The 26,500-nt window shown below is 41.0% G+C and overlaps 2 protein-coding genes across 2 annotated transcripts in view; both read left to right on the forward strand.

Annotated features, from left to right (window-relative positions):
- The window catches only part of LOC310858691 (uncharacterized protein), a 55,095-nt gene extending 40,459 nt beyond the window's left edge, over positions 1 to 14,636 (forward strand). The window contains exons 16-26 of the mRNA XM_083764918.1: positions 214 to 326; positions 484 to 545; positions 641 to 798; positions 909 to 1,007; positions 1,698 to 1,781; positions 5,502 to 5,698; positions 6,135 to 6,202; positions 6,301 to 6,814; positions 7,235 to 7,302; positions 12,059 to 12,204; positions 14,313 to 14,636. Coding sequence (XP_083621044.1) covers positions 214 to 326; positions 484 to 545; positions 641 to 798; positions 909 to 1,007; positions 1,698 to 1,781; positions 5,502 to 5,698; positions 6,135 to 6,202; positions 6,301 to 6,814; positions 7,235 to 7,302; positions 12,059 to 12,204; positions 14,313 to 14,419 — 1,616 coding nt within the window. The 3' untranslated portion in view covers positions 14,420 to 14,636. The remainder of the gene's footprint in view (positions 1 to 213; positions 327 to 483; positions 546 to 640; positions 799 to 908; positions 1,008 to 1,697; positions 1,782 to 5,501; positions 5,699 to 6,134; positions 6,203 to 6,300; positions 6,815 to 7,234; positions 7,303 to 12,058; positions 12,205 to 14,312) is intronic.
- Positions 14,637 to 19,684: 5,048 nt separating this feature from the next.
- Positions 19,685 to 26,500, forward strand: part of LOC310858388 (atrial natriuretic peptide receptor 1) — a gene marked incomplete at both ends in the record, with an annotated part of 28,893 nt that continues 22,077 nt past the window's right edge. The window contains 9 exons of the mRNA XM_083764497.1: positions 19,685 to 19,868; positions 20,731 to 20,852; positions 20,963 to 21,052; positions 21,157 to 21,302; positions 22,062 to 22,192; positions 22,606 to 22,752; positions 23,768 to 23,922; positions 24,489 to 24,624; positions 24,733 to 24,821. Of these exons, the coding sequence (XP_083620623.1) occupies positions 19,685 to 19,868; positions 20,731 to 20,852; positions 20,963 to 21,052; positions 21,157 to 21,302; positions 22,062 to 22,192; positions 22,606 to 22,752; positions 23,768 to 23,922; positions 24,489 to 24,624; positions 24,733 to 24,821 (1,200 nt within the window). The remainder of the gene's footprint in view (positions 19,869 to 20,730; positions 20,853 to 20,962; positions 21,053 to 21,156; positions 21,303 to 22,061; positions 22,193 to 22,605; positions 22,753 to 23,767; positions 23,923 to 24,488; positions 24,625 to 24,732; positions 24,822 to 26,500) is intronic.

A 26,500-nucleotide genomic window follows, 5' to 3' on the forward strand; every position in this document is an offset into this window, starting at 1 on the left:
AGTCAAAACAACTTCACCATTATATCGCAAACAGAAACCATACACATCATGAACTCATCTTGTTCACGTGCGGTGCCTGTGCTATGATTAAGATAATATCAAGTTAAACAGTTCAACCATGACTCAATAGATCTTTATTGCTAATGCATCTGACTTAATCCTTAGTAATAGCTACTTACAGCAACTAATTTTGTCCTATCCTTTGTGCTCCAGCATCAGTGGCAACGATCGATTTGGAATTCAAACTCGAGCAAAACTTCACAGCAGATCTTGAGAATCCAAATTCAGCAGCATTCAAAAACTTATCAACCGTAGTTGCCACAGCGGTAAGTCCACACTGTCAAATATCCCTCAAAGACTCTACCAAGAATTTATTCTACTTTTATTTTGATTTTAATAGGTGAATAATACAAATATACATTGTGTGTGTGTGTGTGTGTGTGTGTGTGTGTGTGTGTGTGTGTGTGTGTGTTCTTTTCACAGCTGGACAATCTGTATAGAGCACAATTTCCTAACTTCTATCGAACTGTGATCAACGGCTTCAGGTATGCTCTTGACATAATCTTTTTTGGACCAATACCAATATTCATGACAAAATCCATAACAATAATGAAATCTAACAATACTCATCTTTTCACAGCCAAGGTTCAATTGTGGTAAATGCGACCCTGCTGTTTAACAACGCCAACTCTAGTGCACCAACAATCGATGCTGTGGAAAACACTTTAGTGGAGGCTGTGAGAAATGGCAGTTCAGGCTTCTCCCTTCCTGTGAATGCATCAACAGTTGTTGCAACAAGTATGAGCTTTTCAAATTAACATTTATTTCAAACTTATAACATACATGAAGCTACATTACTGCTTTAACTGCTGCTCCAGCATTTCCATTAATTTACAATATTTCTAAAGGTACAGCTTCTACAACAGTTGCTACAACCACTGCTTCAATTACTACTACGTCATCGTTCAACACAACTTCATCACCAGTTACTGCAACTTCACCACCAGGTAATGCAATGTCATCATTAGTCATTTCAAATTTCTTTAGTAATTCTACTTTAATACCAGTAAACACAACCTCACCACATATCAACTCTACTTCACCACCAGCCAATGCAACGTCACCACCTGTTAATGCAACTTCACCACCTGTTAATGTGACATCACCACCAGTTAATGTGACATCACCACCAGTTAATGTGACATCACCACCTGTTAATGTGACATCACCACCAGTTAATGTGACATCACCACTAGTGAATGTGACATCACCACCTGTTAATGTGACATCACCACCAGTAAATGTGACATCGCCACCTGTTAATGTGACATCACCACCAGTTAATGTGACATCGCCACCTGTTAATGTGACATCACCACCAGTTAATGCAACGTCACCACCACTTAATATAACTTCACCACCAGTTAATGTGACGTCACCACCAGTGAATGTGACATCACCACCTGTTAATGTGACATCACCACCAGTTAATGTGACATCGCCACCTGTTAATGTGACATCACCACCAGTTAATGTGACATCGCCACCTGTTAATGTGACATCACCACCTGTTAATGTGACATCACCACTAGTTAATGTGACATCACCACCAGTTAATGTGACATCACCACCAGTTAATACAACATCACCACCAGTTAATGTGACATCACCACCTGTTAATGTGACATCACCACCAGTGAATGCAACTTCAACACCAGTCAATACAACATCACCACATGTTACTGTAACTTCATCACCAGTCATTGCAACTACATTACCAGGTAAAACAACTCAACCATTAGTCAAAACAACTTCACCACTATATCGCAAACAGAAACCATACACATCATGAACTCATCTTGTTCACGTGCGGTGCCTGTGCTATGATTAAGATAATATCAAGTTAAACAGTTCAACCATGACTCAATAGATCTTTATTGCAAATGCATCTGACTTAATCCTTAGTAATAGCTACTTACAGCAACTAATTTTGTCCTATCCTTTGTGCTCCAGCATCAGTGGCAACGATCGATTTGGAATTCAAACTCGAGCAAAACTTCACAGCAGATCTTGAGAATCCAAATTCAGCAGCATTCAAAAACTTATCAACCGTAGTTGCCACAGCGGTAAGTCCACACTGTCAAATATCCCTCAAAGACTCTACCAAGAATTTATTCTACTTTTATTTTGATTTTAATAGGTGAATAATACAAATATACATTGTGTGTGTGTGTGTGTGTGTGTGTGTGTGTGTGTGTGTGTGTGTGTGTGTGTGTGTGTGTGTGTGTGTGTGTGTGTGTGTGTGTGTGTGTGTGTGTGTGTGTGTGTGTGTGTGTTCTTTTCACAGCTGGACAATCTGTATAGAGCACAATTTCCTAACTTCTATCGAACTGTGATCAACGGCTTCAGGTATGCTCTTGACATAATCCTTTTTGGACCAATACCAATATTCATGACAAAATCCATAACAATAATGATATCTAACAATACTCATCTTTTCACAGCCAAGGTTCAATTGTGGTAAATGCGACCCTGCTGTTTAACAACGCCAACTCTAGTGCACCAACAATCGATGCTGTGGAAAACACTTTAGTGGAGGCTGTGACAAATGGCAGTTCAGGCTTCTCCCTTCCTGTGAATGCATCAACAGTTGTTGCCACAAGTATGTGTTTGTTTATTTTTCTATTTACTTTCTCCTTTTAAAATTGAACAGAAAGCTGCAACCATTGCTGCAATTCATTACCACCCAAGGCCATGCATGCTCTCATTTACACTGTGTTTTATAGGTGCTGAAACAACAACAGCTGCTCCCACCACCATCGTTTCAACCGCTCCGACCACAGTTGCTCCCACTACAGTTGCAAATATGACATCTGCTCCCACTACAGTTGCAAATATGACATCTGCTCCCACTACGGTTGCAAATATGACATCTGCTCCCACTACGGTTGCAAATATGACATCTGCTCCCACTACGGTTGCAAATATGACATCTGCTCCCACTACGGTTGCAAATATGACATCTGCTCCCACTACGGTTGCAAATATGACATCTGCTCCCACTACAGTTGCAAATATGACATCTGCTCCCACTACGGTTGCAAATATGACATCTGCTCCCACTACAGTTGCAAATATGACATCTGCTCCCACTACGGTTGCAAATATGACATCTGCTCCCACTACAGTGGTTCCCACTACAGTTGCTCCCACCACTGATTTTACTACCACAGTTACGGCAGCTGCTACCACGGTCACTGCCACCACTCCTGCAGCTATCCCAACTGCAGCTGCCACCACTGCTGAAGCTACCACAACTGCAGCTGCCACAACTGCAGCTGCAACCACTGCCACTGTCAATACAGATGCTCCTACTGCCGATGAAGACACTGTAACTCTTACGTTTAGTCTCGACCAAACCTTCAGCTCTGATCTCTCCGACTCGTCTACCACAGCATATAAGACTTTGGCTGCCACAGTGGTCTCACAAGTAAGAGAAATTATGTGCTTTTGATGATGATGTAATAATGCATACAGGAATCTATCTTGTAATATGTATTAATCAAATTCAAGTCAGATGTGGATTGATCAATCGATCGATCAAATGATTGAATGAATACTTTATTAGCAGTTTGCAAAAGGTACAATCATGCTAAAAGGATAACACAGAAAGCCGTGAGGGCTTGTTTCTATTGTGGTCCTTAATAAAGTAAATCATGGAATTACATGTTTCATGCCATGTTTAAGCACCTGCTTCGGTTTAAATAAAAATGAATTCAGTTCAACACGAAACATTTGCATTCTTCTCTTTCAGGTAAACTCGATTTACAGCACCAGCAGCAGCACTTCATCTTTCAAACGCTCTATAGTCAACAGTTTCACGTAAGACGGAGTTCTGACCAGATGCTTACTTTGCATTTTGAGTTTAGCAATTAATTTGCAATGTAAAAAAGTCACATTCTCTTTCTCGCTCATTACAGGTCAGGATCAGTCGTTACTACAATGAGTCTGGTGTTCCCGACGAGCTCAGTTCCTTCTACAAGCGCAGTAGAAACAGCGATGACTACAGCAATAAGCAGCGGCTCCACCGGCTCCCTGAGCATCATCTCGAGCACCGTCAGCGCAACCGTTTCCACCACTGCTACCCCCACCACTGCAGCTGCTACCACTGCAGCTGCCACCACTGTAGCTGCCACCACTGAAGCTGCCACCACTGTTGCAGCTACCACTGCAGCTGCCACCACTGAAGCTGCCACCACTGTTGCAGCTACCACTGCAGCTGCCACCAGTGCAGCTGCCACCACTGAAGCTGCCACCACTGTTGCAGCTACCACTGCAGCTGCCACCACTGCAGCAGCTGCCACCACTGCAGCTGCTACCACTGCAGCTGCCACCACTGCCACTATCAATACAGATGCTCCTACTGCCGATGAAGACACCGTAACTCTTACGTTTAGTCTCGACCAAACCTTCAGCTCTGATCTCTCCGACTCGTCTACCACAGCATATAAGACTTTGGCTGCCACAGTGGTCTCACAAGTAAGAGAAATGACATGCTTTCTCAATTTTATGTAATAATGCATACAGGAATGTAGTTTTTAATTTGTATTAATCTCATTTAAGTCAGATGTTGATTGATTGATTGATTGATTGATCGATCAACTGATTGAATGATTGAATGATATATAATAATATAATAATAATTTTAAAAGGATAACACAGAGAGCCATGAGGGCTTGTTTCTATTGTGGTCCAAAATCATGGAATTAATGCCATTTTTCAGCACCTGCTTCGGTTTAAATCAAAATGAAATCAGTTCGACACGAAACATTTAAGAGCAATGGGGGGAGGGGGGGACTTTATGAAACTTCACTGCATTGCAGCTTATAGTTTTCTAGTTGGGACACGATATTTCCATCAGCAATTGAGCTAAACCTATTTGCATTCTTCTCTTTCAGGTAAACTCGATTTACAGCACCAGCAGCAGCACTTCATCTTTCAAACGCTCTATAGTCGACAGTTTCACGTAAGACAGAGTTCTGACCAGATGCTTACTTTGCATTTTGAGTTTAGCAATTAATTTGCAATTTAAAAAAGTCACATTCTCTTTCTCGCTCATTACAGGTCAGGATCAGTCGTTACTACAATGAGTCTGGTGTTCCCGACGAGCTCAGTTCCTTCTACAAGCGCAGTAGAAACAGCGATGACTACAGCAATAAGCAGCGGCTCCACCGGCTCCCTGAGCATCATCTCGAGCACCGTCAGCGCAACCGTTTCCACCACTGCTACCCCCACCACTGCAGCTGCCACCACTGAAGCTGCCACCACTGTTGCAGCTACCACTGCAGCTGCCACCACTGCAGCTGCCACCACTGTTGCAGCTACCACTGCAGCTGCCACCACTGTTGCAGCTACCACTGCAGCTGCCACCAGTGCAGCTGCCACCACTGAAGCTGCCACCACTGTTGCAGCTACCACTGCAGCTGCCACCACTGCAGCAGCTGCCACCACTGCAGCTGCTACCACTGCAGCTGCCACAACTGCAGCTGCCACCACTGCCACTGTCAATACAGATGCTCCTACTGCCGATGAAGACACCGTAACTCTTACGTTTAGTCTCGACCAAACCTTCAGCTCTGATCTCTCCGACTCGTCTACCACAGCATATAAGACTTTGGCTGCCACAGTGGTCTCACAAGTAAGAGAAATGACATGCTTTCTCAATTTTATGTAATAATGCATACAGGAATGTAGTTTTTAATTTGTATTAATCTCATGTAAGTCAGATGTTGATTGATTGATTGATTGATTGATTGATTGATTGATTGATCGATCAACTGATTGAATGATTGAATGATATATAATAATATAATAATAATTTTAAAAGGATAACACAGAGAGCCATGAGGGCTTGTTTCTATTGTGGTCCAAAATCATGGAATTAATGCCATTTTTCAGCACCTGCTTCGGTTTAAATCAAAATGAAATCAGTTCGACACGAAACATTTAAGAGCAATGGGGGGGAGGGGGGGACTTTATGAAACTTCACTGCATTGCAGCTTATAGTTTTCTAGTTGGGACACGATATTTCCATCAGCAATTGAGCTAAACCTATTTGCATTCTTCTCTTTCAGGTAAACTCGATTTACAGCACCAGCAGCAGCACTTCATCTTTCAAACGCTCTATAGTCGACAGTTTCACGTAAGACAGAGTTCTGACCAGATGCTTACTTTGCATTTTGAGTTTAGCAATTAATTTGCAATTTAAAAAAGTCACATTCTCTTTCTCGCTCATTACAGGTCAGGATCAGTCGTTACTACAATGAGTCTGGTGTTCCCGACGAGCTCAGTTCCTTCTACAAGCGCAGTAGAAACAGCGATGACTACAGCAATAAGCAGCGGCTCCACCGGCTCCCTGAGCATCATCTCGAGCACCGTCAGCGCAACCGTTTCCACCACTGCTACCCCCACCACTGCAGCTGCCACCACTGAAGCTGCCACCACTGTTGCAGCTACCACTGCAGCTGCCACCACTGCAGCTGCCACCACTGTTGCAGCTACCACTGCAGCTGCCACCACTGTTGCAGCTACCACTGCAGCTGCCACCACTGCAGCAGCTGCCACCACTGCAGCTGCTACCACTGCAGCTGCCACAACTGCAGCTGCCACCACTGCCACTGTCAATACAGATGCTCCTACTGCCGATGAAGACACCGTAACTCTTACGTTTAGTCTCGACCAAACCTTCAGCTCTGATCTCTCCGACTCGTCTACCACAGCATATAAGACTTTGGCTGCCACAGTGGTCTCACAAGTAAGAGAAATGACATGCTTTCTCAATTTTATGTAATAATGCATACAGGAATGTAGTTTTTAATTTGTATTAATCTCATTTAAGTCAGATGTTGATTGATTGATTGATTGATTGATTGATTGATCGATCAACTGATTGAATGATATATAATAATATAATAATAATTTTAAAAGGATAACACAGAGAGCCATGAGGGCTTGTTTCTATTGTGGTCCAAAATCATGGAATTAATGGCATTTTTCAGCACCTGCTTCGGTTTAAATCAAAATGAAATCAGTTCGACACGAAACATTTAAGAGCAATGGGGGGGAGGGGGGGACTTTATGAAACTTCACTGCATTGCAGCTTATAGTTTTCTAGTTGGGACACGATATTTCCATCAGCAATTGAGCTAAACCTATTTGCATTCTTCTCTTTCAGGTAAACTCGATTTACAGCACCAGCAGCAGCACTTCATCTTTCAAACGCTCTATAGTCGACAGTTTCACGTAAGACGGAGTTCTGACCAATTGCTTACTTTGCATTTTGAGTTTAGCAATTCATTTGCAATTTTTAAAAGTCACATTCTCTTTCTGGCTCATTACAGGTCAGGATCAGTCGTTACTACAATGAGTCTGGTGTTCCCGACGAGCTCAGTTCCTTCTACAAGCGCAGTAGAAACGGCAATGACTACAGCAATAAGCAGCGGCTCCACCGGCTCCCTGAGCATCATCTCGAGCACCGTCAGCGCAACCGTTTCCACCACTGCTACCCCCACCACTGCAGCTGCCACCACTGTTGCAGCTACCACTGCAGCTGCCACCACTGCAGCTGCCACCACTGTTGCAGCTACCACTGCAGCTCCCACCACTGTTCCTCCCACCACTGTTGCTACTACCACAGTTACGGTCGCTCCTGAACCAGTTGCATCAGAAGGTAAAAAAAATGTTTTTTAACCATGACTACAATCATGTTGATTGCAAATTAATCTGACTCCATTAATTGTGTCAACTAACTTTGAACTCTCTGCTTTGGTGCTGCAGTGACATTCGGGCTGGAATTCAAACTCATGGACAATTTCACAGTAGCTCTTGAAAACTCAAACTCAGCAGAATTCCAAGCCTTAGCAAGCAAAGTAACCTCAGCAGTAAGTCCTCACTCCTCACTGTATACATTCTAAATTAGTACAGTGTACATTTTACTATGATTAAAGTGTTTATTGTGGTAATATTTCTAATACACATGCTATGTTTTTGTGTTATTTTTTAAAGCTGGACGCTCTCTACAGTGAGAAATTCCCAGGCTTTAATCGTACTGTGATCAACAGCTTCAGGTATTGTCTTGATTTAACCGACCAAATAATACAAATTTGACTATACATTTTAAATTTTAATTTCAGGAAATTGCTCTATTGAAATCACCAATTTTGTATTTTGTGTTTTGGTCTGACATGTGGGCAACAACAATAATTATATTTTGTCTTCACAGCCAAGGATCAATTGCGGTAAATGCAACCCTGATATTTAACGAGGATGACAACGCCAACTCCAGTACACCAACAACCACTTCTGTGGAAGATGCTTTAGTAGAGGCTGTGTCCAACAGTAGCTTCTCCCTTAATGTGAATGCATCAACAGTTGTGGCAACAAGTATGTTTTTGTTTTCTTTTTATTTATTTTATTTCAAATCTTTGACAGGGATCTGCAACCAATGCTGCTTTCATTACTACTAAAGTTTTGATAATGATTTACACTGTTTTATTTACAGTTGCAGAAACAACGGATACTACCACAGCTGCACCTGCCACTACAGCTGCAGCTACCACTGCTGCAGCTGCTACCACTGTTGCTGCCACCACTGCACCTGCCACCACTGCAGCTGCCACCACTGTTGCAGCCACCACAGTTGCTGCCACCACTGCAGCTGCGACCACTGCAACTGCCACTGTCAATACAGATGCTCCTACTGCCGATGAAGACACCGTCACTCTTACGTTTAGTCTCGACCAAACCTTCAGCTCTGATCTCTCCGACACGTCTACCACAGCATATAAGACTTTGGCTGCCACAGTGGTCTCACAAGTAAGATAAATGTTGTACTTTATCAATAATGTAATAATAATGCATACATTATTCTAATTTAAGTCAAGATGTGGATTGATCGATCAATCGATTAAATGATTGAATGAATACTTTATTAGCAGTGTGCAAAAGGTACAATAATGCTAAAAGGATAACACAAAAAGCCCTGAGGGCTTGTTTCTATTGTGGTCCTTAATGAAGTAAATCATGGAATTAACGCCATTTTTCAGTGAATGGATATTTCTTCTGTTTGAGTTAGAGCACTTGCTTCGGTTTAAATAAAATTTAAATCAGTTCAACACGAAACATTTAAGAGAAATAATAAACTTTATTCAAATTCACTGCATTGCACTGCAGCTTATCATTTTCTAGTTGGGACACGATATTTCCATCAGCAATTAAGCTAAACATATTTGCATTCTTCTCTTTCAGGTCAACTCGATTTACAGCACCAGCAGCAGCACTTCATCTTTCAAACGCTCTATAGTCAACAGTTTCACGTAAGACTTTTTTTTAAATCAATTGTTTACTTTCCATTATGAGTTTGGCAAACGATTTGCAATTTAAAAGTCACATTCTCTTTCTGACACCTTACAGGTCAGGATCAGTCGTTACTTCAATGAGTCTGGTGTTCCCGACGAGCTCAGTTCCTTCTACAAGCACAGTAGAAACAGCGATGACTACAGCAATAAGCAGCGGCTCCACCGGCTCCCTGAGCATCATCTCGAGCACCGTCAGCGCAACCGTTTCCACCACTGCTACCCCCACCACTGCAGCTGCTACCACTGCTGCTGCTACCACTGCTGCAGCTACCACTGCTGCAGCCACCACTGCAGCTGCCACCAATGTTGCAGCCACCACAGTTGCTGCCACCAGTGTAGCTGCCACCACAGCTGCAGCTACCACTGCAGCTGCCACCACAGTTGCTGCCACCACTGCAGCTGCCACCACAGCTGCAGCTACCACTGCTGCAGCTACCACTGCTGCAGCTACCACTGCAGCTGCCACCACTGCCACTATCAATACAGATGCTCCTACTGCCGATGAAGACACCGTAACTCTTACGTTTAGTCTCGACCAAACCTTCAGCTCTGATCTCTCCGACTCGTCTACCACAGCATATAAGACTTTGGCTGCCACAGTGGTCTCACAAGTAAGAGAAATGTTGTACTTTATCAATAATGTAATAATAATGCATACAGGAATGTAGCTTTTAATGTGTATTAATCAAATTTAAATCAAGATGTGGATTGATCGATCAATCGATTGAATGATTGAATGAATACTTTATTAGTGTGCAAAAAGTACATGCTAAAAGGATAACACATAAAGCCCTGAGGGCTTGTTTCTATTGTGGTCCTTAATAAAGTAAATCATGGAATTAACGCCATTTTTCAGTGAATGGATATTTTTCTGTTTGAGTTAGAACACTTGCTTTGGTTTAAATAAAATTTAAATCAGTTCAACACAAAACATTTAAGAGAAATAATAAACTTTATTAAGATTCACTGCATTGCAGTGCAGCTTATCATTTTCTAGTTGGGACACGATATTTCCATCAGCAATTAAGCTAAACCTATTTGCATTCTTCTCTTTCAGGTAAACTCGATTTACAGCACCAGCAGCAGTACTTCATCTTTCAAACGCTCTATAGTCAACAGTTTCACGTAAGACTTTTTTTTTAATCAATTGTTTACTTTCCATTATGAGTTTGGCAAACGATTTGCAATTTAAAAGTCACATTCTCTTTCTGACACCTTACAGGTCAGGATCAGTCGTTACTTCAATGAGTCTGGTGTTCCCGACGAGCTCAGTTCCTTCTACAAGCACAGTAGAAACAGCGATGACTACAGCAATAAGCAGCGGCTCCACCGGCTCCCTGAGCATCATTTCGAGCACCGTCAGCGCAACCGTTTCCACCACTGCTACCCCCACCACTGCTGCAGCTACCACTGCTGCAGCTACCACTGCTGCAGCTACCACTGCTGCAGCTACCGCTGCACCTGCCACTACAGCTGCAGCTACCACTGCTGCAGCTACCACTGCTGCAGCTACCACTGCTGCAGCTACCGCTGCACCTGCCACTACAGCTGCAGCTACCACTGCTGCAGCTACCACTGCTGCTGCTACCACTGCTGCAGCTACCACTGCTGCAGCTACCACTGCTGCAGCTACCACTGCACCTGCCACTACAGCTGCAGCTACCACTGCTGCAGCTACCACTGTTGCTGCAGCTACCACTGTTGCTGCCACCACTGCACCTGCCACCACAGCAGCAGCTACCACTGCAGCTGCCACCACTGCAGCTGCAGCTACCACTGCAGCTGCCACCACAGCTGCAGCTACCACTGCTGCAGCTACCACTGCAGCTGCTACCACTGCAGCTGCCACCACTGCAGCTGCCACCACAGCTGCAGCTACCACTGCAGCTGCCACTGTCAATACAGATGCTCCTACTGCCAATGAAGACACCGTAACTCTTAAGTTTAGTCTCGACCAAACCTTCAGCTCTGATCTCTCCAACACGTCTACCACAGCATATAAGACTTTGGCTGCCACAGTGGTCTCACAAGTAAGAGAAATGTTGTACTTTATCAATAATGTAATAATAATGCATACAGTAATGTAGCTTTTAATGTGTATTAATCTAATTTACGTCAATATGTGGATCAATCAATCGATTAAATGATTGAATGAATACTTTATTAGTGTGCAAAAGGTACAATAATGCTAAAAGGATAACACAAAAAGCCCTGAGGGCTTGTTTCTATTGTGGTCCTTAATAAAGTAAATCATGGAATTAACGCCATTTTTCAGTGAATGGATATTTTTTCTGTTTGAGTTACAACACTTGCTTCGGTTTAAATACATTTTAAATCAGTTCAACACAAAACATTTAAGAGAAATAATAAACTTTATTAAAATTCACTGCATTGCAGTGCAGCTTATCATTTTCTAGTTGGGACACGATATTTCCATCAGCAATTGAGCTAAACCTATTTGCATTCTTCTCTTTCAGGTAAACTCGATTTACAGCACCAGCAGCAGTACTTCATCTTTCAAACGCTCTATAGTCAACAGTTTCACGTAAGACTTTTTTTTTAATCAATTGTTTACTTTCCATTATGAGTTTGGCAAACGATTTGCAATCTAAAAGTCACATTCTCTTTCTCGCACATTACAGGTCAGGATCAGTCGTTACTACAATGAGTCTGGTGTTCCCAAGAGGCTCAGTTCCTTCTACAAGCGCAGTAGAAACAGCGATGAATACTGCAATAAGCAGCGGCTCCACCGGCTCCCTGAACATCATCGCCGGTTCCGTTAGTGCAGGTATGTTTGTCTTTTTTAAATACATAATTACAATTTATTTCAATAGCTGAAATGTCATATGATTTTTATCGTTGCTGTCGGGTTCCTTTTTTTAAATTATTTTAAAGATATCTAGTGACAACCACAGTAGGGTTAGATCTACAAGCTGTGGCATGCCTCACATTGCGAGGCATTGTGAGCGCTTGAAGATCTGCTATTTTCACTACCTTTGTGCGACACTCTGGTTTGATGAAGTATACTAGCCTAATAGTTAATTAAACTACTTAATTAAACTAATAGTAAAAGCATCAAAAGTAGAAATTTGGAGATATGAGGTTTTTGCTCGATAGCAGCGATATACTGTATGGAGCCCACTACTGTTGCCAATTGCTAGATATTAAAAGGAATGTGAACATCTGTCAATTGTTGTCCAGTTAAAGGATAGGATAACCCATCCTATCCTTTAACTGGACAACAATTGACAGATGTTCACATTCCTTTTAATAATAATTAAAAACTCTGGAAACTTGTTTATATAACCTACATTAATTATTCACTTAAATATGATTTAAAAGGATCAATATCTATCTATCTATCTATCTATCTATCTATCTATCTATCTATCTATCTATCTATCTATCTATCTATCTATCTATCTATCTATCTATCTATCTATCTATCTATCTATCTATCTAAAAAACTGAGTTTATTTCGTGGTGCACCTGCACCATCCAAAAAGCTGAGGTTTAGCTGAGATGTGTAAGGAATTATAATAATAACAAATAGGGAAATCCAATAGACAGTATCAAATGTAAATACATAAAATGGAAGTCTCAAGACAATTGCCTCTCAAGCCACTAAAAAGAACGTAACTATTGAACCTCATTTTGGACTACTTGAACCCCCGCATACCCATGCTGGGTGACTGTTTGCCAAAGATTATCAGATCTATCTATACAAACACACAACGTTTCCCATAATTGTGACGCATTGTGAGCTTGTAGCTCGGTTATTGTTGGTGAATTAATTTTGTGTAGAGTGAATAAAAGGAACATTCTAAATTGACTTGAAATCCAGGTCCGTTTCATTAAGGCCCCTTTTCCACCGGTTGGGAACCGGTTCAGACTAGTTCAGAACCAGTTTTAAGTCCATGAGCCAGACCTCCAAATTGGAACGTTAATTATGAATTGAGTGTGCAAAACCATACCTATATATTAAATTGTTTATAGGATCAATATAAGTAAATTAATATATGATAACCCTTTCACAGGAGTATAGCTTTTTCATATTGATCACACATTTTGTAATTTTCACCTACAGTAGGCCTATACAATACGTGATAGGTGAATAGGTAAAATTTTAATTAATAGTTACCACCATGAAACTTCCCCAGTTGATTACTTTCACGAAGACAATGATTTATTTTATTGCACATTTTCTGAAATTGCAAATTATTCATTATGTAGGAAAATATGCAAAAACAAATTAAATATGAAAAAGCTACTACTGTGGTAGGGTTGCCATATATGAATTTACTTATATTGAAAATGTAATATAGGTATGGTTTTGCAATCAATTCATAATTAACGTTCCAATTTTGGAGGTCTGGCTCACGGACTAAAAACTGGTTCTGAACTGAACCAGTTTCCAACCGGTGGAAAAGGGGTCTAAAGGTGGTTGCACACTGGACACTTTTTTCGGAAAACCGAAGGATAAACGAAAACTCGTCCAGTGTAAATGGTAAATGGTGCATTTATATAGCGCCTTTATCCAAGGCGCTTTACATAGATTGTGCATTACATTCACCCATTCACACACATATTCATACACCGATGGCAGCGGAAACCACGCAATGCACCAACCAGCACATCAGGAGCAATTAGGGGTTCAATATCTTGCTCAAGGACACTTTGACACTAACTCTGGGCGAGCCCGGGTTCGAACTGGGAACCTTGCGGTTACCAACCAGCCACTCTAGCCCCTGAGCCACCGCCGCCCCCGTGTGCAGGTACCCTGTGCGCAAGTGTAGAGGCTCTGAGTGGTTACGGGCCTGTGAAATCTCTTCACATGTGGCAGTGAATTCCCATTTCTCACCTTTTTTTTTTTCTCCTTCTTTTCCAACATTTCAGAGTCGTCAACGATATCAGGCAGCAGCAGGCCTCGGCCGACGGTCTTCTCCGTGGCCGTGCTGCCACTTATTGTACTCTATGTGGCTCACCTGCTGGCTAGGTTATAGCTGCCATCGTCGTAGGTGACATTAGTTGACCCCGTTTTACACTCCTATACCAAGCAGAAGAAAACTCCAGGAAGCCACAGAGAATTATGCGCTATGAATTTTACCATGCGCTTGTGGTAAAAGGATGTGTATGTGTTATGGACATGTTAAAGCTTAACGTACAGTATTTCCCCTCATTGTATTGCTTGTGTGCCAATTCCATTTTAATTCATGGAAACTGTACGAAGGTTTTATAAAAAGCTTTTAACTGCAGACGATTATAATACAAAAAGGGCAGAGCAGAAGAAATGAGGGGAAAGGAGAAATGTAAAGGCAACCATTTGGGGTGTCTTGTAATAATTTCTCAACATTTTCTACTGAATGTTTATTTATTTGAGAAAAGTAAATATTTGTTTAATACAACTTAATATATAATGTATGTATAATGTATCATATTTTACTCCAATGATGTTTGTGTGCTTACTTTGATTAGGGGTGTCAATGAATCATTATGCCTATATTTGCAATGTGTGGTTGAGGAGTTACTATAGCAAGGTGTGTGGACGTACATCATTGGGTAGAATAAAATGTAATACATTCTTAGCAACAGAAAGCACATTATCACCAATTAAAAGCACCAAAAATGTATTAATCACAAAAAAGCCAAAGCTTGTATATGTTGTGGTCCATAGTGGATATTGTATTTAACAATGCAATTGGTTTTCAATTTGAAAAAAAGAAAGCATATAGCCAAGTGCTATAGGTAAGTATGGACTTGTTTGTGAAGAAAACAACAAGCCTATACAATCTACATTTAAGAAATACCAATTGACGGACAACAGCAAATGCATTTTCTAAGGAAAGTATAAGGAAATTGCTATTGTGTTCGTCAACTGCATGCAGTACGACTAAGTCTGACGTCAAAACCACACACCTGGTGCTGGGTCATGAATAATTGTTCCCATTTAAAAATCCCATTGCCTTTTTTATCTTATTAAGATAAGAACTCAGTTAATGTAGCAACTTTATTTATTATTGTGCCAAACCAATCTTTATTATTATTCATATTTTTGTTGTTGCTATGTAGTGAGTTCGGAAATATTTAAAACTTGGCAAGGTGATGATGCAGTGCTTTCTTATTGTGCGTCATTCCAGAAACCTATATTTTTTATGTCGGCATGAATTGTTTTATTTTAAACTGTCTAATCATGAAATAAACTGTTTCAAATAAAAAGCATAGTATGTGTCACTTGTTATTCAGCAAGTTATCCGCGTACACTGTAATTACGCACCCATAGCAATGTTTTCTAACAATATTCACAATACATTATAAACTAGATAAAGTGCCCCTCGGGGCACAGGTCTCCACCAGGGCAGGTCAGGTTGTGGCCTCCTGGTGGCACTATATGGTGGTGCCATTTATTTTTACGCCTTGGATGGCAATTGGATGATTTGAGGCATTTTGTTCCAAAATGCGTTTTTGCGCATTGGTTATAGGCCTGTTAAGGCTCATACATAGTCTGGTTTTACGGTGGTGGGGTGACCACCGAACTACAACATGACGTCACGAGCCGCGGTGAAGAGCAAACCACCGCCACCGCTCCAGCCCTTCTCTCTGTTTTTACTCACCACCGCTCAACGTTATTTCAGCTCCGGTGGTCAGCTCACCACCGGAGCGGTGGTCACTTTACCACCGAAAATCCAGACTATGAATAGGCCTTTATAACAGGCCAATGTGAAAAGCGTGGGATTGCTCAGCCTAGTAGGAAAGTCTGTGAAAGATTTCAAGTAAATTGCACGCTGCGTTCATGATTTGAGGCTTTTTGTTCAAAACAGGCCAATTCTGCAAACTTTGAAAGCCAATGTTAGCCAATTAGGATGGAATATGTAATATCGGACAGATCCGTCTTGCACACATGACTATAGAGATAGTGTGTAACGATTTGCAGGATTTTTGGACAGAATCTTGAGTAATATCACAAAATGTGTTTTACAAAAGTCGGCCTACTGGTGGCGCTATAACAGGCCGCTCTGGAAAGTTTGGGGCTGAGGTTCATCGTTGGCATCCAGGGAGTGTTTGTGCAAAATTTGGCATGGACTGGGTTAACGGTGCCGGAGAGGACGGAGTGCAAAACATACTCTCTCCCCATGCCTTCGGCCTGGTGGAGACAATAATTATAATGACTTATCAGGTCAAGTATCATAATACTTAACAATAGCTAGTGGTCGCTCCCAGATGTTTTCCGTTGGGCCAGGATCTGTAGTACTGTATTAGAATGCGAAATACAAAATTATAATGCATTATAGTGTGACTCTAACTCTAAGTCACTATAAGTTAAGGCCAGGAATGACATTACTTTGACATTCTGTATGCTTTAATACATATATATTTTAATATTTTGTTCTTGATAATGTTGATAACTAACTCCTCATAAAATGTGTCTGATTGATTATCAATTGAAGAGTGCACATTTTATCAGCAGAAAACTTCCCAGCAATTGCGGCAAACAATTAAAGATTTTTCTTGAAGCAGTTTCAAATCAGTTTGTTAAATTGGGATCTATTAGAAATCTGAGTAGGCCTATACTATAGCTACATTAAATAACATTATTTTTCAATTTAATTTTACACATGCATTTTGAATCAGATACATGTGTATCTAATGCTGATCTTATATACCATACCAGATCATCAAGACCAGTGGCACCCACTGTGCAGTCATGGCCCAGAGAGAGAATTATGTCATAAACCTGTCATCACATCCCTCGCTGTCACTCGATCAGTGCTCTACAGATATAGACTAGTTAGACCAGTCGTATTCCATTGCAATGTCAACTTGACATACGATTGTATGATTGTATGAGGCCTACTGGGCCTATATTGTATATAAGGAATGAAGACGCTCGCACACTGTGGGCTCCGATGCTAGTGATAAGTGCCTTTATTTGCACAAATGAATGACTGACGTTTCGAGCACAATGCTCTTCCTCAGACTAAAGATGAACAGTAACACAGAGGAATTCTTTATACAACCCTCTTGTCAATCATGATCACATGGAATGGGTAACAGCTGTGTACAGAATCACATGATCACAACAAGTCAGAGATATGGTACAAGGCAATGATAAAGAGTAAAGTGACACATGCATGATGAAAATCAACAACATAATGAACCAGAAGTTGTTTTAAATACATTCATAAATACATTATCTAAGATTCTTCAAAAACAGGCCATCTACTTGTGGGGTTAAAAAATAGATAAGAAGAAGAAGAAGAGGAAGAAGAAGATACTGTATAATAATACACAATAATACAGTAATAATTATACAGTATCATATTTGGTACATGAGAAAAACACATTACACTTATTCGTTTCTGTATGTAACAGCAGGATATTATGTTTCAGAGCAGATGTGAACTATCATCTGTGTGGTTCTGACGAGCGTGCCTATTAATGTCCAACTGTTGACTTAAGATAAACAGCCATCAAGTGGTTTTATGTTCCCAGAGCTTCACCACTGTGGACCTGATTAATTGATTGACCAGCTGAGAACCATGGGACTTATCTTAGAAGACTCAAAAAACATTTTTTTTCTTTTCCTTTTTTTTGTTGTGTGTCTGGAGTCTGGACAGAGTATATCATCATCCCCCACCATGCTTCCACCCTGACATAGAAAACCGTTTGATGTCACGTTTTTCTGTTTTTCTCCCCCGGGCCATTGCAGTACTTGCAGAACATTGTACTGCCTCACCGGTAAGTAGATTTCATACATTACTATACAATATAAATAATAACAGCCTATGATACCTACAGGTTATTATTATACAGATGGATGGTAACAGTAATGCCTATATGTAGATAACAAAGCTACAGTATAAATATATTTAAAAAAAACATATATATAGGCCTATATAATGAATGAGCTATAATTAATAGATAGGCTATGTTCATAACATATTACAAACGCCGAGGAAGGCCATACAGGCCGAAACGCGTACGTTTTAGTCTCAGAGGTAAAAAAAATCATGTAAAAGGACATCATTCATCTTAACTCATATCTTTGAGCCTTGCACCTAGAAGGATTTTGTTTGAACCTGGAGTGCTGCGGGTTGTCTGCTACGGCAGTACTTTTCTCTATGTTCATAACATATAAATCACTATCAGCCATAGCCTAATGTGTTATAAGACTTCCTATAAGCCTTATATAGTCAGGTATCATGATTATCATGATCATAACCACTCAACCTGCCATGAAAAGTATGTTAATTAACATGTTTTTTTTTTTTAACCAGACATACTTATATTATGGCATACCATAACACCTTCAAGACAGATCATTGTCTGCTTAAAGTTAAAAGGCAAATTTACCTCAGTGTGTTTAAGTAAAATCTACCGTAGTTTTATACAGATTTTGTTTTTAATTTACCCACTTATAAATGGTAAATGGTGCATTTATATAGCGCCTTTATCCAAGGTGCTTCATATAGATTGTGCATTACATTCAGTCTTGCTCAAGGACACTAACTCTGGGGGAGCCCGGGTTTGAACTGGGAACCTTGCAGTTCCCATCCAGTCACTCTACCCCTGAGCCACATTCCTTACTTTACTTAATTAATCCATGCATTGTTTTTACCATAAGTTACAGTATGGCATGCACGCTTCATATACAGTACATTTACGGAAAGCACTATGATGTCCATAGAACCTGTGTCACGATCCGTGACCTGTTCTGTCAACCTTCTGTGTTTTCATATGCTCCCACCCTGTTTCTTATGGCTTTTACTTTACTTTGGTGTACCTTTCATTTTGTAGTAATCTAATGTAGTGTCTAACCAGTCCTGTGATTTTGCCAGTGTTTCCACCTGTGTCCTCTAATTAGTTCCCAGCCTATCCCAGTTAGTTAGTTAGTTAGTTTCACCTGTGTCCTAGCTTACTCCCAGCATGTGTTCTTTCAGTGGCAGTTGTGAGTACGTACTTGTTTATATGTTGCCTGTGAGTATTTGTAACCAGATTCCTTGGTTCCTTCTAGATACCCTAGTTTTCCCAGTATAGTTGTCCTTGTATTCCGAGTGTTCCTAGTGTTCTGACTGCCTCTTGTGTTTTTGACTTTGCCTGTTTCTGGCCTTTGATTTTGCCTGCCCCGTGCCCGAACAGTTTTGGTCGCAATAAAACACTGAACCTGTCTTTCCCTGCCTCTGCCTCTCATCCTGCATTTGGGTCCTTATACACTCAACGAGTGTCTGTCCATTGTGAACGAGTTGTCCCTTTCCCGATTCCCAGGCCTAATGGCATTCTACCGTTGGGCCACGCTGCCAGTCTTTCTGTCCTGGGCGAGTGTGGTTGAAGGGTCAGCGTTCACCCTCCTGCTATCTCTGCCCAACACGTCGGTGCCCTTCAGTGTGGGCAGGATTGGGGCAGGGGCTCTCATCGCCATAGACAGCGTGAACCAGACCCCACATCTGTTGACAGGTCAGAGCCATATACTGTACTTTTACCCATTTCCAGTGGTGTTAAAGTAACTACAGTAAGTAGGCCTACTGTACCTTTGACTTTTTACTGTAATGTTGAGGTATATTTTCTTACTATGCTTACAATATTTTATACTTCTACTCCGCTATATCTTTTGTATAAATAGACGATCTACAAGCTCACAGCAGAGCACTGCAACACGTACAATCCGAGCATGTAGATCTGCTATTTTTAAAACTTTTGAAATGGGGAATAATGAATAATTTAACTTCTGGCACTTTAAGTACATTCATTAATAAAATGTACTTTTGGTCCATCACTGTACTTCTTCCACCATTGTCCATTTCATATGACAACACCAGGCGATGGTGTTTTAAACGGACCCTAGTTTGTCCAGCAAGCTTAGCACAGCTTGTCTGTGTACTCTACTCCAGTGGACCCCCAAATTGACAATAATTATAGCCCGCGGACCCCCATTTGAAAAGATATGCCAGGGACCCCCCATAAGAGAAGACTTTTACGACTCTCACAGTGTTATCGTGTTTTATCGTGCATCAGTCTACAAATCCCCCCCCATTTAATGACATTTCTATCTCTGGGACTGGGACCCCAATTCATTAATTACTTTTGGTTCCATTTGTACACACTCAGAGTTACAGACCCATAAGGGTCCATTTGGTTCCAAACTATCACTTAGCATGGGGACCCCCTGGAACTCAAGGACCCCTGGGGGTCCCCGGACCCCACTTTGGGAACCACTGCTCTACTCTGCGAAGAGACTATAGGCATGATACAGGGACATCATTTCGATCTCCCCTCATTTTGATCTGATACTATTATTTCAAATGCTGTGTTATTTCAGGTCACACTCTGGAGTACGACTATGTGGATGAGGAGTGCTCCGATATCAATGGTCCCGGAAAGATAGTGGAGAAGCAAAATAAAAAGAACTACAGTGCTTTCATAGGCCCCAGTTGTTCAAATGTAAGCCTCACATTCAATAATGTCCACATCTCAATGCTTTTCACCTCTGTCCTCTAGTCATAAACTTGAAGATAAAAGGTAAAACCACTTTACCTTCTTGTACCATATAGGTATGTGCCATTGCTGCTAAACTTGCCGTCTTCTGGAATATTCCTGTCATCAGTCCCACTTGTGCAGACCAGCAGTTTCTAAACAGAACGGTGAAATAATATGGGAGCATAGAAATAACGCTAACTTAACAATAGGTGGGCAATTGTACTGTTATCGATCCATAATCACCTTCTTATTTTTTCTCTGAAAACAGGGTTACCAAACTCTAACCCGAGTCTTTGGACCCTTCACTAAAATGGGTTCCTTCTTTGTGAGGATATGTGAGAAGTTTGGCTGGAAACGCATTGGTATCATACATGAACCCAGCCCAGTCTGGAGTATACCAGCTGAAGGAATCAGGTAAATACAACTCACCCCAACCGATTCAAAGCATTGCGAACATTCAACATTTATTTTGAGTTTCATTCCAAACCATTATCGTGTATAGTGTAGGAGAATTTCATCAACATTTTAATGTAATAAATATATCATCATTGAGGAACTTCCCAGGTGACATTTTATGCTAAAGATTGCCATTGCTCCTCATGTCATGAAGAATCATGGTAGCACATTGTGAGCACTGAGTAAGAATTTTAATATCTTTATCAACCCACATTTTCTGAATTATGAAAACATATAAGTTCCTCTATACTGTTGTTACATTTACAGGTGAATTTGCATCGGCGTAACAGCGGAGACCTTAAAGTCAGGGACAAACATTGATTTCAAGATTTTAAGCATTAAAATACATTTATTAGAACTATACTATAACAAGAATTTGACATTTTGATTTTGTGCAACATGATAGGGGACATGGCATTTTAGCATACCTCTACTCAAATCAAAGGTATTATTTTATATTTATTTCACTCTGAAGTACAAATATATTATTTTAGAAAAGCTTTAATAGTATTGGTGTTTTAGCTTTTTTTTCTCCCACAAGATATGCTGTATTGTGACTTGGGGACACAAATGGCACCGAATTCTAGGAATGACTGCGTCTGGTGCATAGACTGTAGAAAATAGGTCTGGTGGCCAGTTTTGAGGCTGGTCACCTTCCGTTTTATCCCCAGGCAAGATACGGTAACTGACCAATCCACTTTGGTATTTTTCTTGTAGGTACCAAGCTCAGGTTAATAACATCACAGTGGCTAAATTTGTGGTATTTCAACCACTCCTTGCCCAAGACAAAACATCTCTGATGGAAGTAGTGGATCGCATATTGATGGAAGTAGCTATGGTCTCACGCAGTAAGTGACTTTGTTTCAAATTCAGCTACCTTTTAGATCTGAGTTTTACCACAAATGAGGAATTGTGGATGTAAATTTACAGTATTCAATTCACTAGTAATGTACTTTATTTCTTTGGAATGTTTATATACACAATAAATTAACCATTTTGTTTGTAATTCAACTGGATTCACTCAAGCCTGACCCAGTGAGGATTTGTATTTCCTTGAAAAAAATACAAAATAGCCATTTTTAAGATTCAACTGAACGCAACATGGCTGCGTGCTGGTATCGTGCAACACAAATAGCCGATCTACAAGCTCACATGGCTGTGTCGCAGAACGATTATGTGAGCTTCTAGATTAGCTATTTTCAGCGTGCTATTTTCAACCAAGTACAAACCAAGCCTTCTATGTGTTCTTGTTCTCCTACAGTCATTGTCCTGTCAGTGAGTGGCGGTGCTGTGCGGAACATAATGATCCAGGCACACAGAAACGGGCTGATTGATGGCGATTATGTGTTCTTCTGCTTTGAACCATACCAGCTGGAAGATTTGTTTGGCAGCTTTGACTGGAGAAGAGGTTGCCAGAGATAATGGGTTGTATTTAATCTAACAAACTCATGTAAACATTAGATTCATGGCTTTACGACTGTTCGGTTTTAGTAAAAATGTAAGTTTAGAAGCAAACAATTGAATTGTTAATAATTGGACCTAATTCGTCCCACAGGGAAAATTCAGCTTCAGTTAGCGGTTAAATGTCTTCCAAGATATATTTTTGGGCTTTTTCTGCCTTTATTGGATAGTGTACAGTACAGTATGGTAGACAAAACAGGAAAGGGAGCACACCAGTGTTGGTGAGGTGCTGGCCTAAGGCGGTAAATAAGTAAAAAAGAGAAAAGTACAGTACAGTATGGTGACATGAAATGCAATGGGGAGAGAGATGGGGGGGGGGGGGGGGGGTGACACGTGGCAAAGGTCGTCGGGAGTTTGAACCCACGACACACCGCCAGGCTGGCTTAGAATTGTTGATTTGACAATAAGACAAAACACATTTTAGAATAGAGCAATACCTCTATGTCAGTGGTTCCCAAAGTGGGTTCCTTGAGGGAGTTCCAGGGGGTCCCCAGCTAAATCATAGTTAGGATTCAGGAACCAAATGGACCCTTATGGGTCTGTAACTCTGAGAGTGTACAAATGGAACCACTCTCAGAGTTAAATTAACTTTGATTTTACAATATAAATTGTGGGTCCCAGAGATAGAAATCCCATTAAATGGGAGTCCGTAGCCTAATGCAGGTCAAACCGGGGGCCCTTGAAATGAAAGTTTTCGACAATCACTGAGCCGTAAAAACTTATCTTATGGGGGTACTTGGCATATATTTTCATATAATTTTGGGGGTCCTTGACATGAAAAAGTTTGGGAACCACTGCTCTATGACCCCTTTTCCACCGGTGGGGAACCGGTTCAGTTCAGAACCAGTTTTTAGCCCTGCATAAGAAGCAAAGATAACTGAACCAGTTCCCAACCGGTGGAAAAGGATGTGTTACACAACTTCTTTTGGGTTCAGTTCAAGTTAGTTTAGTTTTGTTTGCAGGTGATGAGGACGACCGCGTGGCCAGAGAAGCATACCAGGCCTTGTTCCTGTTATCCTTATACCAGCCTGATGATCAGAGCTACTGGAACTTCTCTAACGAGGTCATCCGTCGCTCCGAGGACCACTTTGGCTACAGATACGGAGCAGACGAAAAGGTGAGCCCGTAGACCCACAGCTAGATGCATATAGCTTCTGTTCCAAATACAGTGGTGGAAAGTAACAAGTACTTTTACTTAAGTACTGTACTTGAGTACAATTTTGAGGTATTGGTACTTTTACTTCTGCTCCACTACATCTCAGAGCCAACATTTGTACTTTTACTCCACTACAATCATTTGAAAACTTTAGTTACTAGTTACTTTGGGGATTTAATTTTTTTATTAGAAAACATACATTAACCACTTCAACCCTATACATTTCGGCCATTTGAAAATAGCCGATACAAGCTCACAGTGGGCTTGTAGATCTGCTATTTTCAATAGATTTTGTACACATTTTGAACTTGTGAAATGGGACATTCTGCACAATGAGTAGCCTAATTTTAGTACTTTAAGTACACTTTGATGCCAATACTTTTGTACTTCTAAATTGCAGTATTGGTACTTTTACTTAAGTAAAACAATGTAAAACAAGTACTTTTTTCCACCACTGTGACCAAATAACATCCTGAGATATAAACCTCTAATTGGCTGGTGCAGTGAAACTGTCTGTTTCATGGCAGGTGTCCGTGTTTGCAGCCATTGCCCATGACTGCGTGTGGCTGTACGCTCAGGCCCTGAACGAAACCCTGGCGGAGAACGGAGACCCTTACGACGGCATCGCCATCACCCGCAAGATGTGGAACAGAACCATCACAGGTCAGCCACGCCCCCTGTCTAAATGGGAAAAACGGCTGTAGCCTATATTGAACGTGTTAAGGTGACAGACCCTCGGATATGCCCCTGTCGTCTGTCATCATTATATAGGAATACAGGGTGACGTAACGATGGACGCCAGCGGAGACCGAGAGTCGGCCTACATGATGAAGCACCTCCAGGGACAGCAGCAGTTCACGGTGATGAGATGGTCTCATATTAGTCATGTTGTTTATCTTTATAACCACTTGAACCATTAGCGCGTGTTTCTGTGTGGGCTTCAAGAACGGTTAGCGAAATCACAGATATGATGTCCATTACTCTCCGCCAATGGGGGGGAGGGGGGGGGGGGGTGCGTGTGTGCGTGTGCACAATCTATGTAAAGCGCTTTGGATTAATGCACCATTTATTTTAAATGCATCATTTATCATGAGTATAGGCTATCATGATGTTGTCGCTCGTATCTACATTATTTCAACTTTTGATCATTTTCTCTTGTGAATTAATACAACATTAAAATGTTGTCGTGCAAAAGTAGTCCAAACAGCCAATCTGTGATTGAAAAACATTTTTTAATAGTTCAACTTGCCGATCTACATGGACACGTTGTGAGCTTGTAGATATTTGTAGATTGTAGATATTTGAGCTATTCAAATTGTTTTTCAAAAATAGTAATAATAACGCAAAGACGTTTAGGGATAAGGGGTTTGGAAAGGACGAAAATTGAGCACTTAGTTTGTGGTAGAACTGGACACTTTTCCAAGGCTCTTGAGCATAATTGTGTCCATGTTGTGTGTGTATTATTTAATATGCTGTCCATAACCATCTGCTATTATACCCCTTAGGTTTTAGCAAACTACTTTGGCATTAAAAAGGAATACGAGTCTGTGCTTGGGATAAATATCGACTGGCCTGGGGGAAGACGGAGTCCACCGAAGGATACACCTATGTGTGGCTACCATGGGGAATTCTGCAATGGTAACTTAGATTCTCAGTTACTTTCTAATATAAGGAAAACATGTTAAAATATCTATAGATAAGTGGCCTGGGCCGTGGCTCAGCGGTCCAGACACCGTGGCTGGTAATCCAGTCAATTGCATTGCATTGAATGGGGCATTGGGGTGTTGTGCTAATTCGCTTATTCCCATCGCTCAAAAATCATATATCCTCTCTTCATAATGTAAATAGGCTAGTATCCCAAGCACTTTACTACTTATTTAGATGGAAATAAGCGAATTAGCACAAAAATCCAACCCCCACTGAGGACTTATATTAGGGGAAATAGCCAATAATGCACTTTTGCACAAAATAACACCTGGACTTTTTGGTGGGGATGTAACAACTACAAATATAGGTAAGAAACCTTCTAGCATGGAATTCTCCTTTAATAGTGTGTGACATTTATAGATTTTTATATTTTAATCCAGAATGTTACCCAGCTCAGGTTCAGGTTCATTTATTAGTTTGTCCCCGTGGGGCGATTTGGTTTACAGCAAGGCATAACACAGGCAGGTAACATGAAACACAAAACACATAGTACACATAGAACATTTAAAACAGGATGGCAGTTCAAGGTATCAGTGTAACATTATAATTCATAACTTTTCCAGAAAGTAGTATAAAAATAAGTAAAAAATAACTATTAATACAGATATAATTTATCTCCTCCTATCGGCATTTAGAGCCTTGATAGCTACAGGCACGAAGGAGAACTTATACCTGTTGCTTTTGGCCCCTGGAACTTCTAGGCGAATGCCAGAGGGAAGCAGCTTGAACTCAGAGCTGAGGGGATGGGAGTTGTCCGTAAAAATGGACTTGGCTTTCTTAAGCACCTGATGAGCTGGGCCACATACTGTACACTGTACAAAAAATAAAAGGA

Source organism: Protomyctophum parallelum, assembly GCF_964188405.1.
Source record: "Protomyctophum parallelum genome assembly, chromosome: 5".
NCBI lineage: Eukaryota > Metazoa > Chordata > Actinopteri > Myctophiformes > Myctophidae > Protomyctophum > Protomyctophum parallelum.